The 16264-nt window shown below is 51.1% G+C and overlaps 1 protein-coding gene across 2 annotated transcripts in view; it reads right to left on the bottom strand.

Annotated features, from left to right (window-relative positions):
• LOC105807087 (huntingtin-interacting protein 1) overlaps positions 1-16264 on the bottom strand; it is a 44087-nt gene that overhangs the window by 10421 nt on the left and 17402 nt on the right. For both annotated transcript variants that reach the window (XM_012640372.1, XM_012640371.1), the window contains 17 exons: positions 13867-13924; positions 10867-10942; positions 10626-10766; positions 10268-10365; positions 9848-9920; positions 9004-9187; positions 8353-8441; positions 7905-8021; positions 6819-6920; positions 6441-6584; positions 5847-5982; positions 3872-3958; positions 3567-3674; positions 3344-3480; positions 1490-1600; positions 601-659; positions 109-202 (listed from right to left, as the gene is read on the bottom strand). In XM_012640372.1, the coding sequence (XP_012495826.1) occupies positions 109-202; positions 601-659; positions 1490-1600; positions 3344-3480; positions 3567-3674; positions 3872-3958; positions 5847-5982; positions 6441-6584; positions 6819-6920; positions 7905-8021; positions 8353-8441; positions 9004-9187; positions 9848-9920; positions 10268-10365; positions 10626-10766; positions 10867-10942; positions 13867-13924 (1814 nt within the window). The remainder of the gene's footprint in view (positions 1-108; positions 203-600; positions 660-1489; positions 1601-3343; positions 3481-3566; positions 3675-3871; positions 3959-5846; positions 5983-6440; positions 6585-6818; positions 6921-7904; positions 8022-8352; positions 8442-9003; positions 9188-9847; positions 9921-10267; positions 10366-10625; positions 10767-10866; positions 10943-13866; positions 13925-16264) is intronic.

The raw sequence follows: 16264 nt of genomic DNA, 5'->3' as shown, positions 1-16264 counted from the left end.
ATCTGCTGATGCCCACGGGAGCGGCAGCTACACCCTCATGTGGACACGCAGATGAGACGGCAGCATCACTAGAGTTCAGGGAAGTGGGAATCTGTCACCCACGCTCACCCTGCCGCTCTCCACAATCTCTCTCTGGAGGTCCTTAGAGGCCACGATCAGCACCTGAATAGCTTGCATGAGGCTGGTACAGGAACCAAGGATCCTGCAAAAAAAAACCCAAAAAAAGTCAGGGACACACAGAGACTAAGAACAATGAAGACGACAGTTCTCTTTTTCACTCCCAGTCACAGGCAAGCTTGGAGTGGGGAAGAGAGGCAGGGATGGCGCCGACCTTGCTAGAATGCTCTGGGATGGAGTCCCGAAGGAGCAGCAGGGGAGTGAGAAGATGTGATTGTGGATTTTCTTCGTAAGGAACAGTTAAGTCATGATTCCTGGGGTTTCTTTTCCACTATATTGCAACAGTAATATTGCTGTCCTCAACAGTTATATAGACTCAGGCCTTCCCGTGGCTGCTGATGTGCTAGGCTAATTCCCTAACAGGTCCTCCCCCACGATGACGATGGCTCCTGCTCCCCGGGTGCTGCGTGCTGCTTGACTGACCTTTCGTTCACCTCCAATTTGACTCCTGTGTCTCCTGCTCGCGATTTGCTGAGCATTTCCTGTGAAAAAGAAGCGCGGTTTCTAAATACGTCATGAGTACTGAGAATCTACTGACGTCCTGCCACACTTTGAGTATGACATCCTGTGGTAGCGGGGAAACCCGAATCTAGAAGTCCCCATCCACGTCCTTGAGCGAGTCAGGAAAAGAATCAGACTCCAGTGCACTGAGGGGGGACACAGCCCCAGCACGCTGGCTCTACAGTCCGCTGAGTGTCTCGACGTCCTGGCAGCCAGGCTGATACGCGTAGAGCCACAGCTCCGTGTCAAAGGGGCAGCGATCACCAGGTCCTACGGCAGGTGTTCACACCACGGCAGGTGGCTTGAGTCTTCCACCAAAGGAGCGACATGTGACCTTCTCTGTGGTGCCCACCCAGCTTTTTCTGAGAGAATCGTTACCATTGATTAGGGGTGCCACTGATTTACTGAGTGCCTGGCATGGAGATAAACGTGCATGATCCCACCTAACTCTTACAACGGCCCTCTGGGGTAGGCGTTACTATCACTCCCATCACGTAGAAACAGAATCTGAATCTTGGCGAGGTGAATGAAACTTAACCAAGTTACATGGCTAATAAGTGGTCATTCCAGAACGTGAACGCAGGATGGTCTGACACCAAAGTACCAGATCCCCGAGGAAGCTGCCCACCCTCCTTCCAGAAGGGCTTCTCATTTTCTACCCCCCAGAGAAGCCCATGGGTTCGGGTTTCGGTTTCTTTTGTAGGGGGCCTCTGCAGCCACAGTGAACAACTGAGGCACGTCTAATGGGCAACGTTGCCAAAGGGCAGCCCCCGGAGCATCGCTTCGGGAGATCCTGCGGAAGCTGCCATACCTCTATTCTGGCCGTGGCGGTTTCAATGGCAGCTGAAGTGGCTGCCATCTCCTTGTCCACCAGGTCTCCCAGCTCCTCCTGTTTGATGTCCAGGCCCCTGGGCAGGAGCTCCTGTGAAGAACATCACAAAGGCTGAAATGACCCCAGGCCTCCTCTCTCTCCTCCTCTGGTAGACCCGTAACCCTTAAAAGACAGCAGAGGTAGGAGGGCACCCCACCAACCGCCGCCGGACACTTTCTGCAAGCCACAGAAAGGGGGGCATCTTTCACGGACCTCGTCCAGTCCTCACGTCAACTCCGGAACCTCACACTGCTCCTCACTCAGAGCCCACCTCCTTCCAGAAAGCCACCGCTGCCTGGAACCCAGCCCCTGTTTGCGCACTGTAAATTATATTTGCTAACGTGGAAGGTATTTTTAAAACTTCTCCAAATACAGATGATATCTTCCAACCAGTCTGACCCTAATTTAACTTTGCTTCCGTAGCAGTCGTAGGAGGTAGTCACTATTCCTGTTGGAACAAAGTGTTGACGGATAGCAAAGCCCGTGGTTTTTGAAAGTATCTGTGTTTTAGTTTGATTTTTGTTATTAAATAAAAGATATAATCAGATCTCTGTTTTGGGAAGACAGCAGAGGAAAGAGGCCAGAGGCTGGAAAACTAATTAGAGGCTGTTTTAAGAGTCTAAATGAAAGAGAAAAAGGATCTGAAGTCTGGCCCAGGCTCTTCCTTCCCCTTATTATCACACATTTGAGGAATTAATTAAATGCTACCTTGTACTGTACTTTTTTTTGGAGACTGGGTCTCACTCTGTTGCCCAGGCTAGAGTACAGTGTGCAATCATAGCTCTCTGCAGCCTCGAACTCCTGGGCTCAAACGATCCTCCTGCCTCAGCCTCCCAAGTAGCTGTGACTACAGGCGCATATCACCATGCCCAGCTCATTTTTTAATTTTTTTTTTCTGTCAAGATGAGGTCTCACTGTTGCCTAGGCTAGTCTTGAACTTCTGGTCTCAAGCAATCCTCGTGCCTCAGCCTCCCAAAGTGCTGGGGATAAAGGCGTGAGCCATGGAGCCCAGCCCTCGTCCTGTGCTCTTAAAATAGATCTTTATTACAGTTCTTATCACATTGTATAGAAATGGTTAATTTTCTTGTTTTTCAATCCCATAAAGTCCTTATCTCATTTGTCCCTATATAACTACACCTAACCTAATTTCTGCTTCATAGGACACATTCACTACAACTTTACCAAATGAAAAAATAACACAATTATCTCCATTTTAGGTGAAACTTGCCCAACCAGATAAAAATCCTTGGAGACAGGGTTTTGCCTGGCATGGTGATGATGACATAGATTATCAGTTAATAGTGAATTAAATATAACTGGGTAGTCAGTCAGGGGGTCAGATTTTCCAGCTCTAACTCTCTCTTTCTAGAATCAAGCTGTGGCCACGCACAGTGGCTCATGCCTATAATCCCAGCGCTTTGGGAGGCCGAGGTGGAAGGATCATTTGAGGCCAGGAGTTCGAGACCAGCCTGGGCAACATAATGAGACCCCACGTCTACAGACAATTAAAACTAGGCATGGTGGCGCGCACCTGTAGTCCCAGCTACTCGGGAGGCTGAGGCGGAAGGCTCACTTGACCCCAGGAGTTCGAGGCTGCAGTGAGCTGTGATTGCTGCACTCCAGCCTGGGCAACAGAGTAAGACTCTGTCTCTAAAAAATAAAAAAAAATATATAAAATAAAATAAATAGAATCAAATTGTAAGTACAGAAGGAACTGGCTTAGAACATCACTGCTTCCTGGGCAATGCACCAGCACTCACACCCAAGAACTTTCCTCAATAATACTGAAAGTACCTCGCCAATGGCCTTGATCTTGCTAAGGCAGTTCCTCATGGCTGTGCTGTCGGCATCCTCAACGGTTCCCTGTTCCTCCAGGGCGGCCAGGTAGATGAGGGTCTCCATGCCGTACTCCTTACAGGCCTCTGTCAGAGCTGGAGACGCAAGGTGACAGAGACTTACTCGTAAAAGCCCTCCGCTCCCAGCTTTTATGAATGGCCCCTCACGCCCTGGTACTCACAGTCAGCAGGCTCCGGCGGGCTTCTAAGGCTGGTGGTGCTACCGTGAGCAATGGTGTCACTGGTCAAATGGGCAAGCAGGATTATTGAATGGAGAAGCCCACCGATATCTGCCAGGAGTGTAAAAGGGAAAGTTTCTCAGGCCTGGCTGAGGGTGTCACTCTCATACCCCTTTCTGCCCTGGCTGTAGGAGTTATACACACTCCTTTCCTGGTGCACAGGAACCCGTCAGTATTCACATATTCAAGTGCTTCTGAACCCCACCTGGCCGGCACCAACGACGGAGCCTGTCCCGTGCCCTTCCTACCTTCCGGGCAGGCCAGATACTGGCTCCAGCTTTTTTCCAGTCGATCGATGCAGCTGGAAGCAGACTTGACCGCGGAGAGAAGGTGATCTGTGAGAGACAAGACAGGGCAAATTCAGAGCGGGTTCTCCTAGCTCGCTTCACCCTTGTTAGTTAAGCCACCAGAGGGAGGAGCTTGCTGAGTGAGTGGCCCCAGCCCCGCAGGAGTTGCCCTGAGATAAGAGAAGGGAGATTGTTGGCTACGCTGGTACTGATGTGATGTGTGTGATTCTCTTACTGGAGAAGCTGAGCCTATCTGGTCCCTTAGCCAAGGATTTCTCAATACTGCCCCTCATATGAAATCTGGGCTTTCCTGTGAAGTCTCCCGAGGCCCTCTGTGTCTCACTGCTCTTGAGCCCAGACCTTTGGCGCTTAGGCCAGTCTATACTCATGCTCTGCACGCAACAGTCACGCCCACTGCCCTGAGTCCACAGGGCCATGCAGAGCGTGCAGCACACAAGTTAAAAGTGTGGGCTCTCAAGTCCCACTGCCCCGGTGTGGCCCCGTGCTCTACCATTCCCGGCCGTGTGACCTCAGGCAGCCTGTGCCTGCTTCCCCATCTGCAAACAGGGGAACGCAGGACCCCTTGGCGGTGTCCCTGGGAGGACTGGCTGGGCCCAGGCATGTAATGTGCTTGGGCGAGTGCCCTTAGTGAAGTGCATAGGAAGCGCTCAGTAAACGTCAGCTGTTTTTATTATTTTCACCCCCACCTTTCCTTCTCTTCACTGGTTCCTAACTGTCTTCTTCTTTCAAAACCCAGCTCATAACATAACGTCTCTTCTCAGAATCCGCCCACGGTGCCCCAGTTCCTGGCATTCCCTCAGTAAATGAGGTACCCAGCGTGCTCTTTCATTTGTAACTGCTGCGTTTCTTCGCAGACGGGTTCCCTGCTGAATAAGCTATAATAGTCCTTGCTGAATACTTCATCAAATCAGGACCTTTCGATTTGATGATAAAAATCGAGTGTCAGCTGTTTCCTGCCTTCTGCTTCGTCTTTCAGAGGGACCTCTTGTTACGTTGCCAACATGGGCCCTAGGCTTGAAAGTGAGCTGTGATGAGATCTGCTCGTGCTCACGTCCACAACCTCACAAACCCCCTGTGCCTGAGCGCTCCCCCTCTACTGTGCACAAAGCCCTGCCCTTTCCTTGGGACTCGCCTACACGCACAGTGGGTGGTGGGCCCTTCCTCCCTGTAGTCACGCTGGGTGTTGTGTTTTTATTTTTGTTTTTAGAGACAGGGTCTTGCTCCGTTGCTCAGGCTGGAGTGCAGTGGCACAATCATAGCTCACTGTAACCTCAAATTCCTGGGCTCAAGCCCAGCAATCCTCCAACCTCAGCCTCCTGAGTAGCTGGGACTACCAGCATGCGCCACCACTCCTGGCTAATTGTTTAAAAAATTTTATAGAGATGGGGTCTCACTATGTTGCCCAGGCTGGTCTCAAACTCCTGGCCTCAAGCAAACCTCTGTTTTGGCCTCCAAAGTGCTAGACTACAGGCATAAGTCACTGCACCCAGCTCATGCTGGGATTTTTATTGTTTTTGCCACTCCAAGTTTTCTCATGCTTCCCTGCCTAGACTTGAAGTTTATGAGCAACTGTGTCTTGATTCAGACCATAGTTTCCCCATAGAGGACACAGAACTGTCTGTGCCTCCTTCTATTTGTTGTCACAGTTGTTTCAGGGCTCTGCTCCCAGGGGATGTTTCATCAGTGTGACCCACTGACGAAAGCAGTGGCTGTTACACCTGGGGGCTTTAGAAAATGCTACTGCTCAGGCCCTCCACTGCAGACAGTTGATCTATATTGGAGCCTGGGCACCCCAGGTGATTCTGACACACGGCTGGGCTGAGGACCCCTGAGCTCAGTTTCACATGGGATTCAACGCCAACAGGTAGCATCAGGCTTTAAGGACCAGTCGCAAGCTGGGCGACTGGAGGAGTACCTGCAGACCCAGCGCAGCTGATGAGCGTGGGTTCTTCGAGCTGGCTCAGGGCCTCTTGTATCACCTGCTCTGCAGACTTCCTTGACTCCACGAGAAGCATTTTCTGTTGGTCTTTCTTGAGTTGGCACATAGACTCCTAGAAACGGTCCGGGGTGGTGAGAGTCTGCCCCAGACCCCAAAATGAGCCTGAGTAGCATCACCTGTGACCTGGCTTGGGCTCCTGGCATCTCAGCTCGGGGTGTTGCTAATGAGGTCCAAGCCAGTTAGCTTGACACAGACAAATGCTTTTACTCTGTCCACAGGTGCGTGCTACCGCCGCCTCCAGGGAAGGACCACTGCAACCCATTCTCACTCCTGGGAAGCTTCCCTTCTTGTATGAAAACAAGAGTGCTTTGCTTTCCTCTGCTGGCTCTGTGGATGATGCGGGGCGTGCCGGCAGAAGGAGCCAGGCCTACAGAGTGCCTTCACCATCGGGCCAAGGCCTCCAGCCCCTTCACGGCGCCCTCCCTGCCCCCCGCCTGCCTCCGTGCATACACTGCAGCCCATCAGTGTGAGTTCACAGGGGGTCAGCCTGCTTGGGCCTCCGTTACTTGCCTGCGAGCTGGCCAGTTTGAGCTGGGCGTGTTCCAGCTGTTCCTGAAGGGTGGACAATTCCTTCTCCCGAGAAGCTGCAGAACTCACAAGGCTGGCCCGTTCCTTCTCGAGGTTGGTGATCTGGGCCACCCATTTTGCTTCTGACTGCAACAGCGACCAGGTGGGAAGAGGGAGATGCTGGACGAATTAAACTGTCCCCTTCCCAGAGGCTCAACCCACCACCTGTCCACAAGGAACAGGAGGTGATATCTCTTTAACCTGCCATTCTCATTCCTCCCAGGGACACCACAGCTGGCTGGGGCCAGCATGGCCATGTGCAGGATGCTGGGTGACAGCAATACTGAAGCTAACAGGAAGGCAGAAAAAGGAGCTGCTCACCTGGGCAGAAGTTTCCAGGCTGTTCTGGAGGACCTGCAGCTCTAGTTTGCTGGTGGCAAGTTCTTGCTTCAAGCTCTCTAGAACTTCCAGCTGTTCTTGAGTCTGAAAGAGGAGAAAACAGGAGGACTGTCATCTGGGTGGTGGTTGCAAGGGATATACAAATGTAAAAATTGCCCAAGCTACCAGTGAGGGATCTGTGAATCCTGCTGTGTGTAAGTTATACCCCAAGAAAAAGTGCCTGGGCTTGGGGGACAGTAGGGAGGAGGTGAGACCCCAGAGGTACTTTTGGCTAAGTAGAATGTCAAAGGAGGAATTTTAGGGACACTTCCCAAACCTCATGCCTGAGCCCCTAATCCTACAGCTGAACTGGGTCTTTCTTTCGGGAGCCCAACACCTGCTATATTGCAGAGCTACAGCATCTCAACATCTTGAGATGATTCCTTTTCTTTGATTTCTTTTCTAAGTGGTGTTTTTCAAAGAGCAGGTTGGGAACCATTAGTAAGAATTTGCAGTTAGCATCTTAAACGATGCATTAAACAGAACAGAAAAATATCCAAATAAATTCAGGTGGTAAGGGCAAGTATTGCTTGGTAAAATTTTCATTTCCATGAGATAGACACATTTTTTTTAATGTGGGTTCACAGAAAAATGTGAAAGGCACCCTCTATGTCCAAGGCACCCGGTTTTCTCCATCCCACATCTCCTACTGGCCTTTCAGCCTCTGGCCTGCCTGCCGGCCCCACCCCAATACAACGGTGTCCTCCCACCTGCAAGTCTCTGCAAATGCTCGCCTTTCTCTGCTGTCCCTGTTTTCCCATCGTCACACTGTCCTCGAGCCTCGCCCCCGGACAGCCTTTTTGGATGAGCCCCACCCAGCTTGGGTCCTTCCATTGTTTTGTGCCCCTAACCTGTGTGTGTGCTGGTGACCGTGTCCTGCTGTTCTGTGTGGCCTCCTGTGATACCCTCCCAGCTGTGTGGTGCCAACCAACCCACAGAACTGCCCACGGAGCAGCAGACCACAAAGTCCCCACCTGCCACCGACTCGACAGATACCCCTTTTGTTTCCAGGGTACGTCTTCCGCTCACCTTCCGCTGGCCCTGGTCACTGATGTGCTCCAAGGTACCCTCCAGTTCTTTCTTCTCTCGTTCCAAATCTACCTGGGCTTGTCTGGCCACAGACATCTGTTTGGTCACCTCTGCATTCTGGAAGGGAAGAACATTGTCTTGAACTGGCTGATCTCAGCCTTAAAGGACCTCTCTCCCTTCTAGGACAAACGATCGCATGCAGAGCATGAGCGGCCTAGAGTCGGATACAGGAATCGCTTTCCTGTCCAGGGGGAAGCGAGGATAAAGCTGTAACTTTCAGATACTCGACTCTCGGGTATTTACAAAATAATAAAGACGGTGGGCCTGGCACAAGGCACAGGAGGCAGGAGAGCTTGAAAAGCTGAGGTTCCCAGGGGACGGTGGCAGCCCCCTAGAAACGTGGGGCCTGAGCGGTTCTCTCCCGCAGGCCCAGGGTCCGCGGTCCTACCTTCCGCAGCAGGTCGGCGTGGTTCTGCACCAGCTCGCTGTACTTCTCCTTCAGCTTGCTGTACCGCTGCTCGTTGGCTTGCGCCTTCCCTGCACGGTCAGGCACCAAGGTGAGGAGAGTCTGCCCTGGGGGGGCCTCTGCCCTCCTTCCCGTTAGCCAGGGTCCCTAGAGATCCTCCTTTCCTTCCACAAATGCGTGTACCCTCTTCTCCCTCAAAAATCCTACTTAAATCAACTTCTCTGGGAGGTTGTCTTTAAAAAGAAGAATTCATCGCATTAGGACCTCGCCAGGGATTCGCGCGTCCTCCGCATTTACATACACCGCATTAATCGTATCAGGGCTTTCGGCTTTCATGTCAATTTTACTCTTAGGCTCTCTGGCCGGTCTCCCTTTCCTTTGGGTGCGCACTCCCAGGGCAGCGCTCCAGCGTCACCTTCTGTAGTCCCCACCCCTGTGCTCAGCGGTGCCTCCGACGGGCTGTACCTTCTGGACTCAAACCTGCCCTTTGGGCTGACGGCGGCAGGTGGCATTCCTGACAGAGCTGCCAGAAAGACGTGGGGCTAGGGCTCTGCCGCTCAGCTCTGCCTCTAATGCCGATCTAGCTAGATGCGACCCCGAGCCCACCCCCCAGCCTGCCGGGCGGCCTCTCACTCTCTATCTCGGTCAGGCTCCGCTGAGCCTTCTCGGTGTCCTCCCATTGCCGCCGGAGCTCGTCCAGCTCTGCCCGGAGGAACTCGCAGTCGTCGGCCGCCTGCTGCCGCAGGTGCCGCTGCTCCGCCAGCTCGGCTTCCAGCTCGCTGACGCGACCCTTCAGCTGCAGCACGGCCCGCTGGCCCTGCGGGGGGACTCAGGTCACGAGGCCAGTCGTCCACTGCCATGGGGCGGGGTGCTGGGCAGCAGAAGCGGGTCCTACTGGCTTCCTGCACTCGCCGAGTAAATACCTAGTCCCCTGATGGGCCAGCTCCTGAGGTCTCGAGACAGTGGGGCCTTCTGGTCATTATGAGCCAACCACCTCCCATAGGGGATGGTGGCCAGGGAGTCCCGGTCCTAGGAAGAGTGGCCAGGGGTGGTGGAGGACAAGCCGGAAGAAGGAAGGTGAGGACACCGTGGCTGTCCCTGTGAGTAAAGTCACGTGACCAGCCACAGCTCTGAGGGGCAGTCATCGATACAGCACCAGACACCACAGCTAGAAACCCAACTCTTCTTATTGCCACCTGAGAAGGACCTGTCTTGTCGCCACAGCCTCCTAGACAGGTGGTGACCAAAGCCATCTCTGGGCATGGAGGGGACACTGCGCCTGGCCCAAATGCTGCTCTCAAGGCACACACAATGGCCATGCGTCACAATGGGGCCGCGGGAAGACCGGGTTCTTCAGCCTTCAGCATTTCTACTAATTAACCTGGCCTCAGGATGTGGTCCAACAAGTACCTACATGACGCAAATTTAACATCAAAATATGCCACATTTTGGTGACAGAGCAGACCCCGTCACGTACCTCGGCCTTTACGTTTTCCAGCTGTGCCTTCAGCGCACTGATCTCTCTGTACAGCCGCTCAATTAAGTGGTCCCTGGGGGAAGAACGAGTTTGCTTCCACCTCTCTCCTTGTAATGTGGGCCGGGAGCTCACATTACAAGTACAAATACAAGTCAAAAGCTTGTATTTATTTGGGGACAATTCCTTGAAACTCCATAAATGATGTTACTTTAAGCGTTACTCACTGCTAATCTAATACCCACAGGCCCACAGTTACTGGTTTTGTTCTGGAATTGAAGGGGCCAAGATGTGAGGATCAGGACATCCTTTATCTAGGAAGCCCCAAGTATCACTGAAGTCCCTCCCTGGCCAGGTGTCGTGAGGAAGATCACGGCTTAACTTAGCTCCTGCACCATCTGCTGGAACCCAGCTGGGACTCACTTCTCATCCCTGTTGACGCCATTCTGACTGTTGAAATTGAAGGGGTCACTGCTGAACGAGCTGCCAAAGATGTCATCAAACTTGTTGTCAAATAAATTCTGTGGTGACCAAAGGGAGTGAGAACACGTTAAGAGAGCCAGAGATTTCCATGTGTGGGTCAAACCAGAGGCATATCAGAAGGTCCCCTTTCTTAACCTGGGTCAGACTCACTTATGACTGAACCACAGGCAGGGTGCTCAGTCTAAGAAAAGGCTGAACCTGGTTAGAGCCACTTAGCCTTGGTGGGGGCCTCACCCAGCCTTTCCCTGCACTTGTGGGCAATGGGAAGGGCCACGTTTCTCTCCCATGTGGTCCCCACCTGCTGGGAGGGGTCCATGTCCATAAGGTCATCCTTCTCCAAGACCGGCTCGCTGTCAGGGGACGAGGCTTCCACCGGGATCACCACCACAGGGCTGATGTGTTCCGACAGGGCTGAGGCTCGCAGGAAGTTGGGTGGGTTCTGAAGAGGAGAGAAACATCCTCAAATGGTGCCAGGCCCTGCCAGCCTCCAAGAGCGCCTGGGACTCCGCAGTGCCCAGGGCGTGGCCAGGCACACTCACCTCGGGCAGCTGAGGGATCTGAATGAGCCGCTTGAAGTACTGGAGGTTGCTCGAGCGGTAGAACAGATCTTTCAACCTAGGGGTGGAGAAGGGCCCGAGGGGTGCTGGGTGTCTTTAGCAGCCCCAGGGAGGGGACAGAGCAGCCACTCAGGCTTCCTGTGCCCTACCCAGCCCCAAGGCACAGGCTGTCAAGGAGATGAACTCCATGGCGCTAGGAGTCAATTATGATGCTACCGAGAAGGTCATTCACGGCCAATCCTTAGCTGTCTGCTGGTGAGAAAGGACTAATTCATGCCAGAATCCTTTGGAAGAGCAGATAACCCAAAAACTACCTTCTTCATCACTGTGGAATATGTGCTATTCTTTTGCAGATTTACCTGCCTGGGAATATTGGGCTTACAGTAACATTAAAATAAATTACTTTCTTTGAGCATAAACTAACTAACCATAGGAAAGGGAAGGGAACTTAATTACTAATGTAGATCTCTTTTTAATGACCTCTGCTTGTTTTTGAGCTACTTGTTATCTCCTCAATTAGACCGTAAGTTCCTAGAGAGTGGAGACTAAGCCTTGTTGAGCTAGTTTTACCACAGTACCAGGCAGAAAAACAATCTATGCCCTAATCTCAGATGAATATGGGCATGAAGAAATCAACTTTTTTTTTTTCTCATTCCCAAATCTCTATTTTGTTGTTGTTGGTATTTTTTTTAGAGACAGGGTCTCGCTCTGTCCCCCAGGCTGGAGTGCAGTGGTGCAATCATAGCTCGCTGTAACCTCAAGCTCCTGGGCTCAAGCGATCCTCCCGCCTCAGCATTCCGAGTAGCTGGGACTATAGGGTGCGCCACCACATCTGGCTAATTTTTTTTTTTTTCAGTAGAGATGGGGTCTTGCTATGTTGCCCAGGCTGGTCTTGAACTCCTGGCCTCAAGTGATCCTCCTGCCTTAGCCTCCAGAAGTGCTAGGATTACAGGCATGAGCCACTGCCCCCAGCTCTATTTTGAATCTAAATAAAGGCTGAAGACCAAAAAACCTGAGAGCATCCAGACTTACTATTCTGAGATGAAACTCGGCACTCTCTACCTGCAGCACAGAATTTTCTCTAGCCCAGACCAAAAAACTAAACCCCCAGGGTCTCATTACAGCCTGTCAGACACCAAGAGAGTTAGGTCTGTCCCTGTGACGTCATTGCTGCTTTCCCTGAGTTCAAGGGCAGTGAGGCCTCGGAGAGCAGCGTGTCTGTGTGGAAGAGAAAGTGAGGCGGCTCCCCCAGGAGGTGTTTTCATAAGCCAGAGAAAAATGAAAGGAAATCAAATCACCTGACCACACGTCCCCATCTTTCTGGGCCGGAGCCAACAGTAATAGCCCGACTGCTTTCACAAGCTACCGGAATTTAACATTCCAGGAAATCAGCCCCGGGGCCTGTCTCCTAAGATTTAGTAAGTCATTTATCATAGAACGTGTACTAGGCTTATGGAAGGGAACAGGGAAAACCGGAGGGTTGGTATAACCCTGCACTTGTCCTGTGATTGCCCCTGGGCAACCAGCGAGAGAAGCCTCAACTTGGGATTTAGGTGCTGCCATCAAGGATGAGGAAATTAACAAGAAAAACAAGAGGGTCAAAATATAGAGAGATAAGCCAGGATGCCCTTCTCAGCTTCCTCCATCCTTCCCCTTCCTGGACATGCTTTCTTGAAGGATGGGCTCTACTTCTCATCTACTCACCACTTCGTCTCCCCAAATGCACCAGAATAATCTACTCCCCAGTCAGACAAGCTCTTCCTCTCCTAGATGAGATCGCTGGCTGATGAGTTCATTAATTCATTCAAAAATTTATTGAGCACCTTTGTTTCATGGACTGCTATTTGTCAGGTGCTAGGGATATAATAATGGTCAAAAAGGCCAAATAGAAAAAACAGCCGTGCCAGGAACTATGATGGAAACACAAAGGGTGCCATGGCAGAGATCTTTGGGGTGGGGTTGGGCTGGAGGAAGAGGAGCGGGGAAGATGACCGGATTTACATAAGGGGGTCAGAGCCTGCCCTTCTGACGAGGTGACAAAACATGACCAGGAGCTGGCCAGGCTGGGAGAAAAGCACCCCAAGAAGAGGGAAGAGCAAGTGCAGAGGCCCTGATGTTCCAGGAATGGAAAGAAGACCCCAAGTAGCTGATGCACCGTGAGCAACAGAAACAAGGTCAGAAGGGCAGGCAGGGGCCAGGCCACGAAGAAGAGCTTAGATTTTATTCTACATGTAACCAGGAGCCATCACGAGGTTTTGAGCAAGGGATTTATGTTCTTACAGGGTGTTCTATCCGCTGGGTGAGGACTGTATTGCAGGGGGCAGAGTGGAAGCCCAGGAGGCCGGTCAATATTGGAGGGTTCTGGCAGGCAGCTACCTGGCAGGTAGTGGAAGAGATGGAAATGTGGAAGGAAAAAGACATATTGTAGGGTTATCACCTGCACCTGCTAACGGATTGCACATGGGGATGAAGAAAATGGCAAGTTCCAGATCTCTGGCCTAAATGGCAGCAGTACGTACTGAGATAGAAAGGATTAGGGAGAGAAAGGTTTTTTTGGGAAAATCTAGAGTTCAGTTTGAGATTTACATCTGGTGTATAGATGTCAAATCAGGCACGTGAGACTGAATCTAGAAGTTTCAGCTACAGATACATAGTTAAGAGTTGTCAGCATGTAAATGCTACAAGACCAGAACTTAGGGAGAGGAAAAAGAAAAAGATGACGTCTTGGGCACAAAGCAGGTGATTGATGAATGGATGAAATCTGTTTCTTCTATATGCTTCCATGTGATTTATCAGAGAACCAACAGCTCCCCCAGCCACTGGCAGGTTTGCTGCTGTCTGAGCTATTTTCTGTCACTTTGTCACCTTAAAATGCACATAACTTCGCCCCTCCAGCACGTTAAAGCAGGCGCTCCTGCACAGCTGCACTGATTTTACAGCACTCTTTGACCCGCCTTCCTCTCTGTCACTCAAGCCACTTACTTTGTGAACTGCTCCATGAAGCGGTCCCGGTGGCCTTGCAAGGTGTCAGCTGGGAGGCCTGCAAGAAATTGGAAAGAGTGTGAGTGGGAAGGAGAGGACCAGAGGGCAGGCAAGCCACAGCGGGGCTCTGGAGGGAGGAGACCAGCCATTCCGGGGCACGTGGCCAGTCCTGCCAGGGGCCATTCCTGGCCTAAAGTGTCCCTGAGGACTGGTACCCAACAGAGCCCAGGAGGACCAGCAGGGATGCGGGGATGATCATCCCCCTTTTTTGTTTTTTTTAAAATGGCAGGTACAGTGAAACTGTATTTTCCCAAAATGTTGCAGATCAGTTACAGCAAACAGAACGGCGACCGTCAAGGAAAACTGTCACTCTGGGCTCCTTTTTGACCACAGCAGCTATGTGGAAGCAGCTGCAGCTTCGATAAGGGCCACGGATGATCATCCTTAAATCCTTCCACTGTAGTTTGCTCCTGGGCACAGTGGGACAGAAGTTGTGTCCCTGGCCACAGAAGCAGTGGTGACCTGACCACACAGCAGGCCCTAGGGGGGCGGTTCTCTCCCATGTGCTCTATGCTCAGCACCACTGTACGTTTTGGGCTGAGGCTCAGGACTGATGTTAGTCTGGGACAGATCCACACGGCCTGCCTGACAGGATGCCTGTCATAAGGCAAAGGACACAGGACCGAGACTCAGGGAACCTAGATCCAGTCCCGGCTTGGTCACTAGCCAGCTCTACAACGCCGCACAAGCAGTGGCCTCTTAGGGCCAGTCTCCTCCCGTGCAGAGCTGGTTCTCTGAGGTCCTTTCACCTCCCAGATTGTGTGAGTCTGTATTTCAGCTATAGATCACAGCTCAGCAATCCTTTGAGTTTTGCTCTCTTATTTAAATTTAAATTCTAGTTGTTTTTTTAAATGGGTGATACATGCATGTGGTATAAGCAGGGAGCACACGTATGAAGCATGACCATTCCATACGGCGACAGTGGACAGTGGAGGGATGTGGCACTTTACCTCCTTGGTCTTTCTCCCAAGGACTCTTAGCCTCAGTCAAATCAGGAGAAAAACATCAGAAAAAAACAAATTGAGGGATGTTCTACCAAAAAACCTGACGGGTACTCAAAACTGTCAAGGTCATCAAAAACAAGGCAAGTCTGAGAAATGGTCACAGCCAAGAGAAGCCTAAGGAGACATGACAACTGAATGTCATATTGTGTCCTGGATGAGACCGGGGACAGAAAAGGGTATTAGGTAAAAACAGTGGAAATCCAAACGAAGTATAGACTTTAGTTAACAACAAGGTGTCAGTGCTGGTTCATTAGTTGTGACAAACATATTGCACTAATACATTAACAACAGAGGAAGCTGGATACAGGGTATATGGGAACTCTCTGTACTCTCTTTGTAACTTTTCCTGTGACTCTAAAACAAAAGTCTATTTTTAGTAAAGTATATACTGTACAGAGTGTCTCTCCTACCCCTTCCCTGGCCGCGGCTCCCCTGTCCAGAGGCAAGCAGTGTGGGTCTCGTGAGCTGCCCTGCCTTTAACGAAGGCCCATACATCCAAATACTTATTAATAATTACCTGCTTCTTCACTTCCCACTTTGTAAGAAGACAGTGGTGATGTTCTACTGGGCAATTGTGTTCTGTAGCATCTTGCAAACAATACAAGTTCATCTGTGTTTGGCGCTTCTAAGCAGCCACCTCCCTTCTTCTCTTGGGGCTCAGTCTGCCCTCTGCTCCCTTCGGGCCCACCTACTTGCTCCAAAGCCTTTCTAATCCTTGAACAGCAAATTCCCATCTCCGTTCCATGAAACCATCTTGGATTAATCAGTGATGCTACTTTCTTGCCCTGTTTAAATAACCAGGTTTATTATTTGTCAATGGCCACAGTTATAGAGTATCCCTTGTCCTACACTTGTAAAAGTATAGGACATCCTTGTCCCTTCTGCGGTGCAAAACCTTGCTAGTATCGACGCGTGTCTTGATTTTTCTTGGTTTGCCATCATCCACACACCCTGCATGCGTGTACCCTGCATGGTGGCCGCCTTGGAGTGTGGCCCAGGGACCATTCACATCAGATTTATCCGGGGATACGCAGAACCTAAACCCTACCAGACCTACTAATTTAAAGAACTACGGCTCAGACACATCATTTTAAATAAGAAGTGCACAAAAGAATAAGAACTTCTGTAAGACCGGTAGTTTCTAAAGTATTTTCTGCTGAGGGCACCCTGGGATCTGGAGCCAGGTAAGAAACAGCCCTGCATGGACCTGAGACGCTGTGTTATATTTTATATTTCTCTGCAAAGTTCCATTTGTGCAGAGATTGTGTTGATGAACGGTTTGGAAATCACTGCGTTAGCTCCTGTGGGTCTAGGCCAGGTGTGCTGTTATTTGC

Source organism: Propithecus coquereli, unplaced genomic scaffold (assembly GCF_000956105.1).
Source record: "Propithecus coquereli isolate 6110/MARCELLA unplaced genomic scaffold, Pcoq_1.0 Scaffold150, whole genome shotgun sequence".
NCBI lineage: Eukaryota > Metazoa > Chordata > Mammalia > Primates > Indriidae > Propithecus > Propithecus coquereli.
Note: the sequence above shows the minus strand (reverse complement) of the source record. Positions and strands in the feature narration are given on the sequence as shown.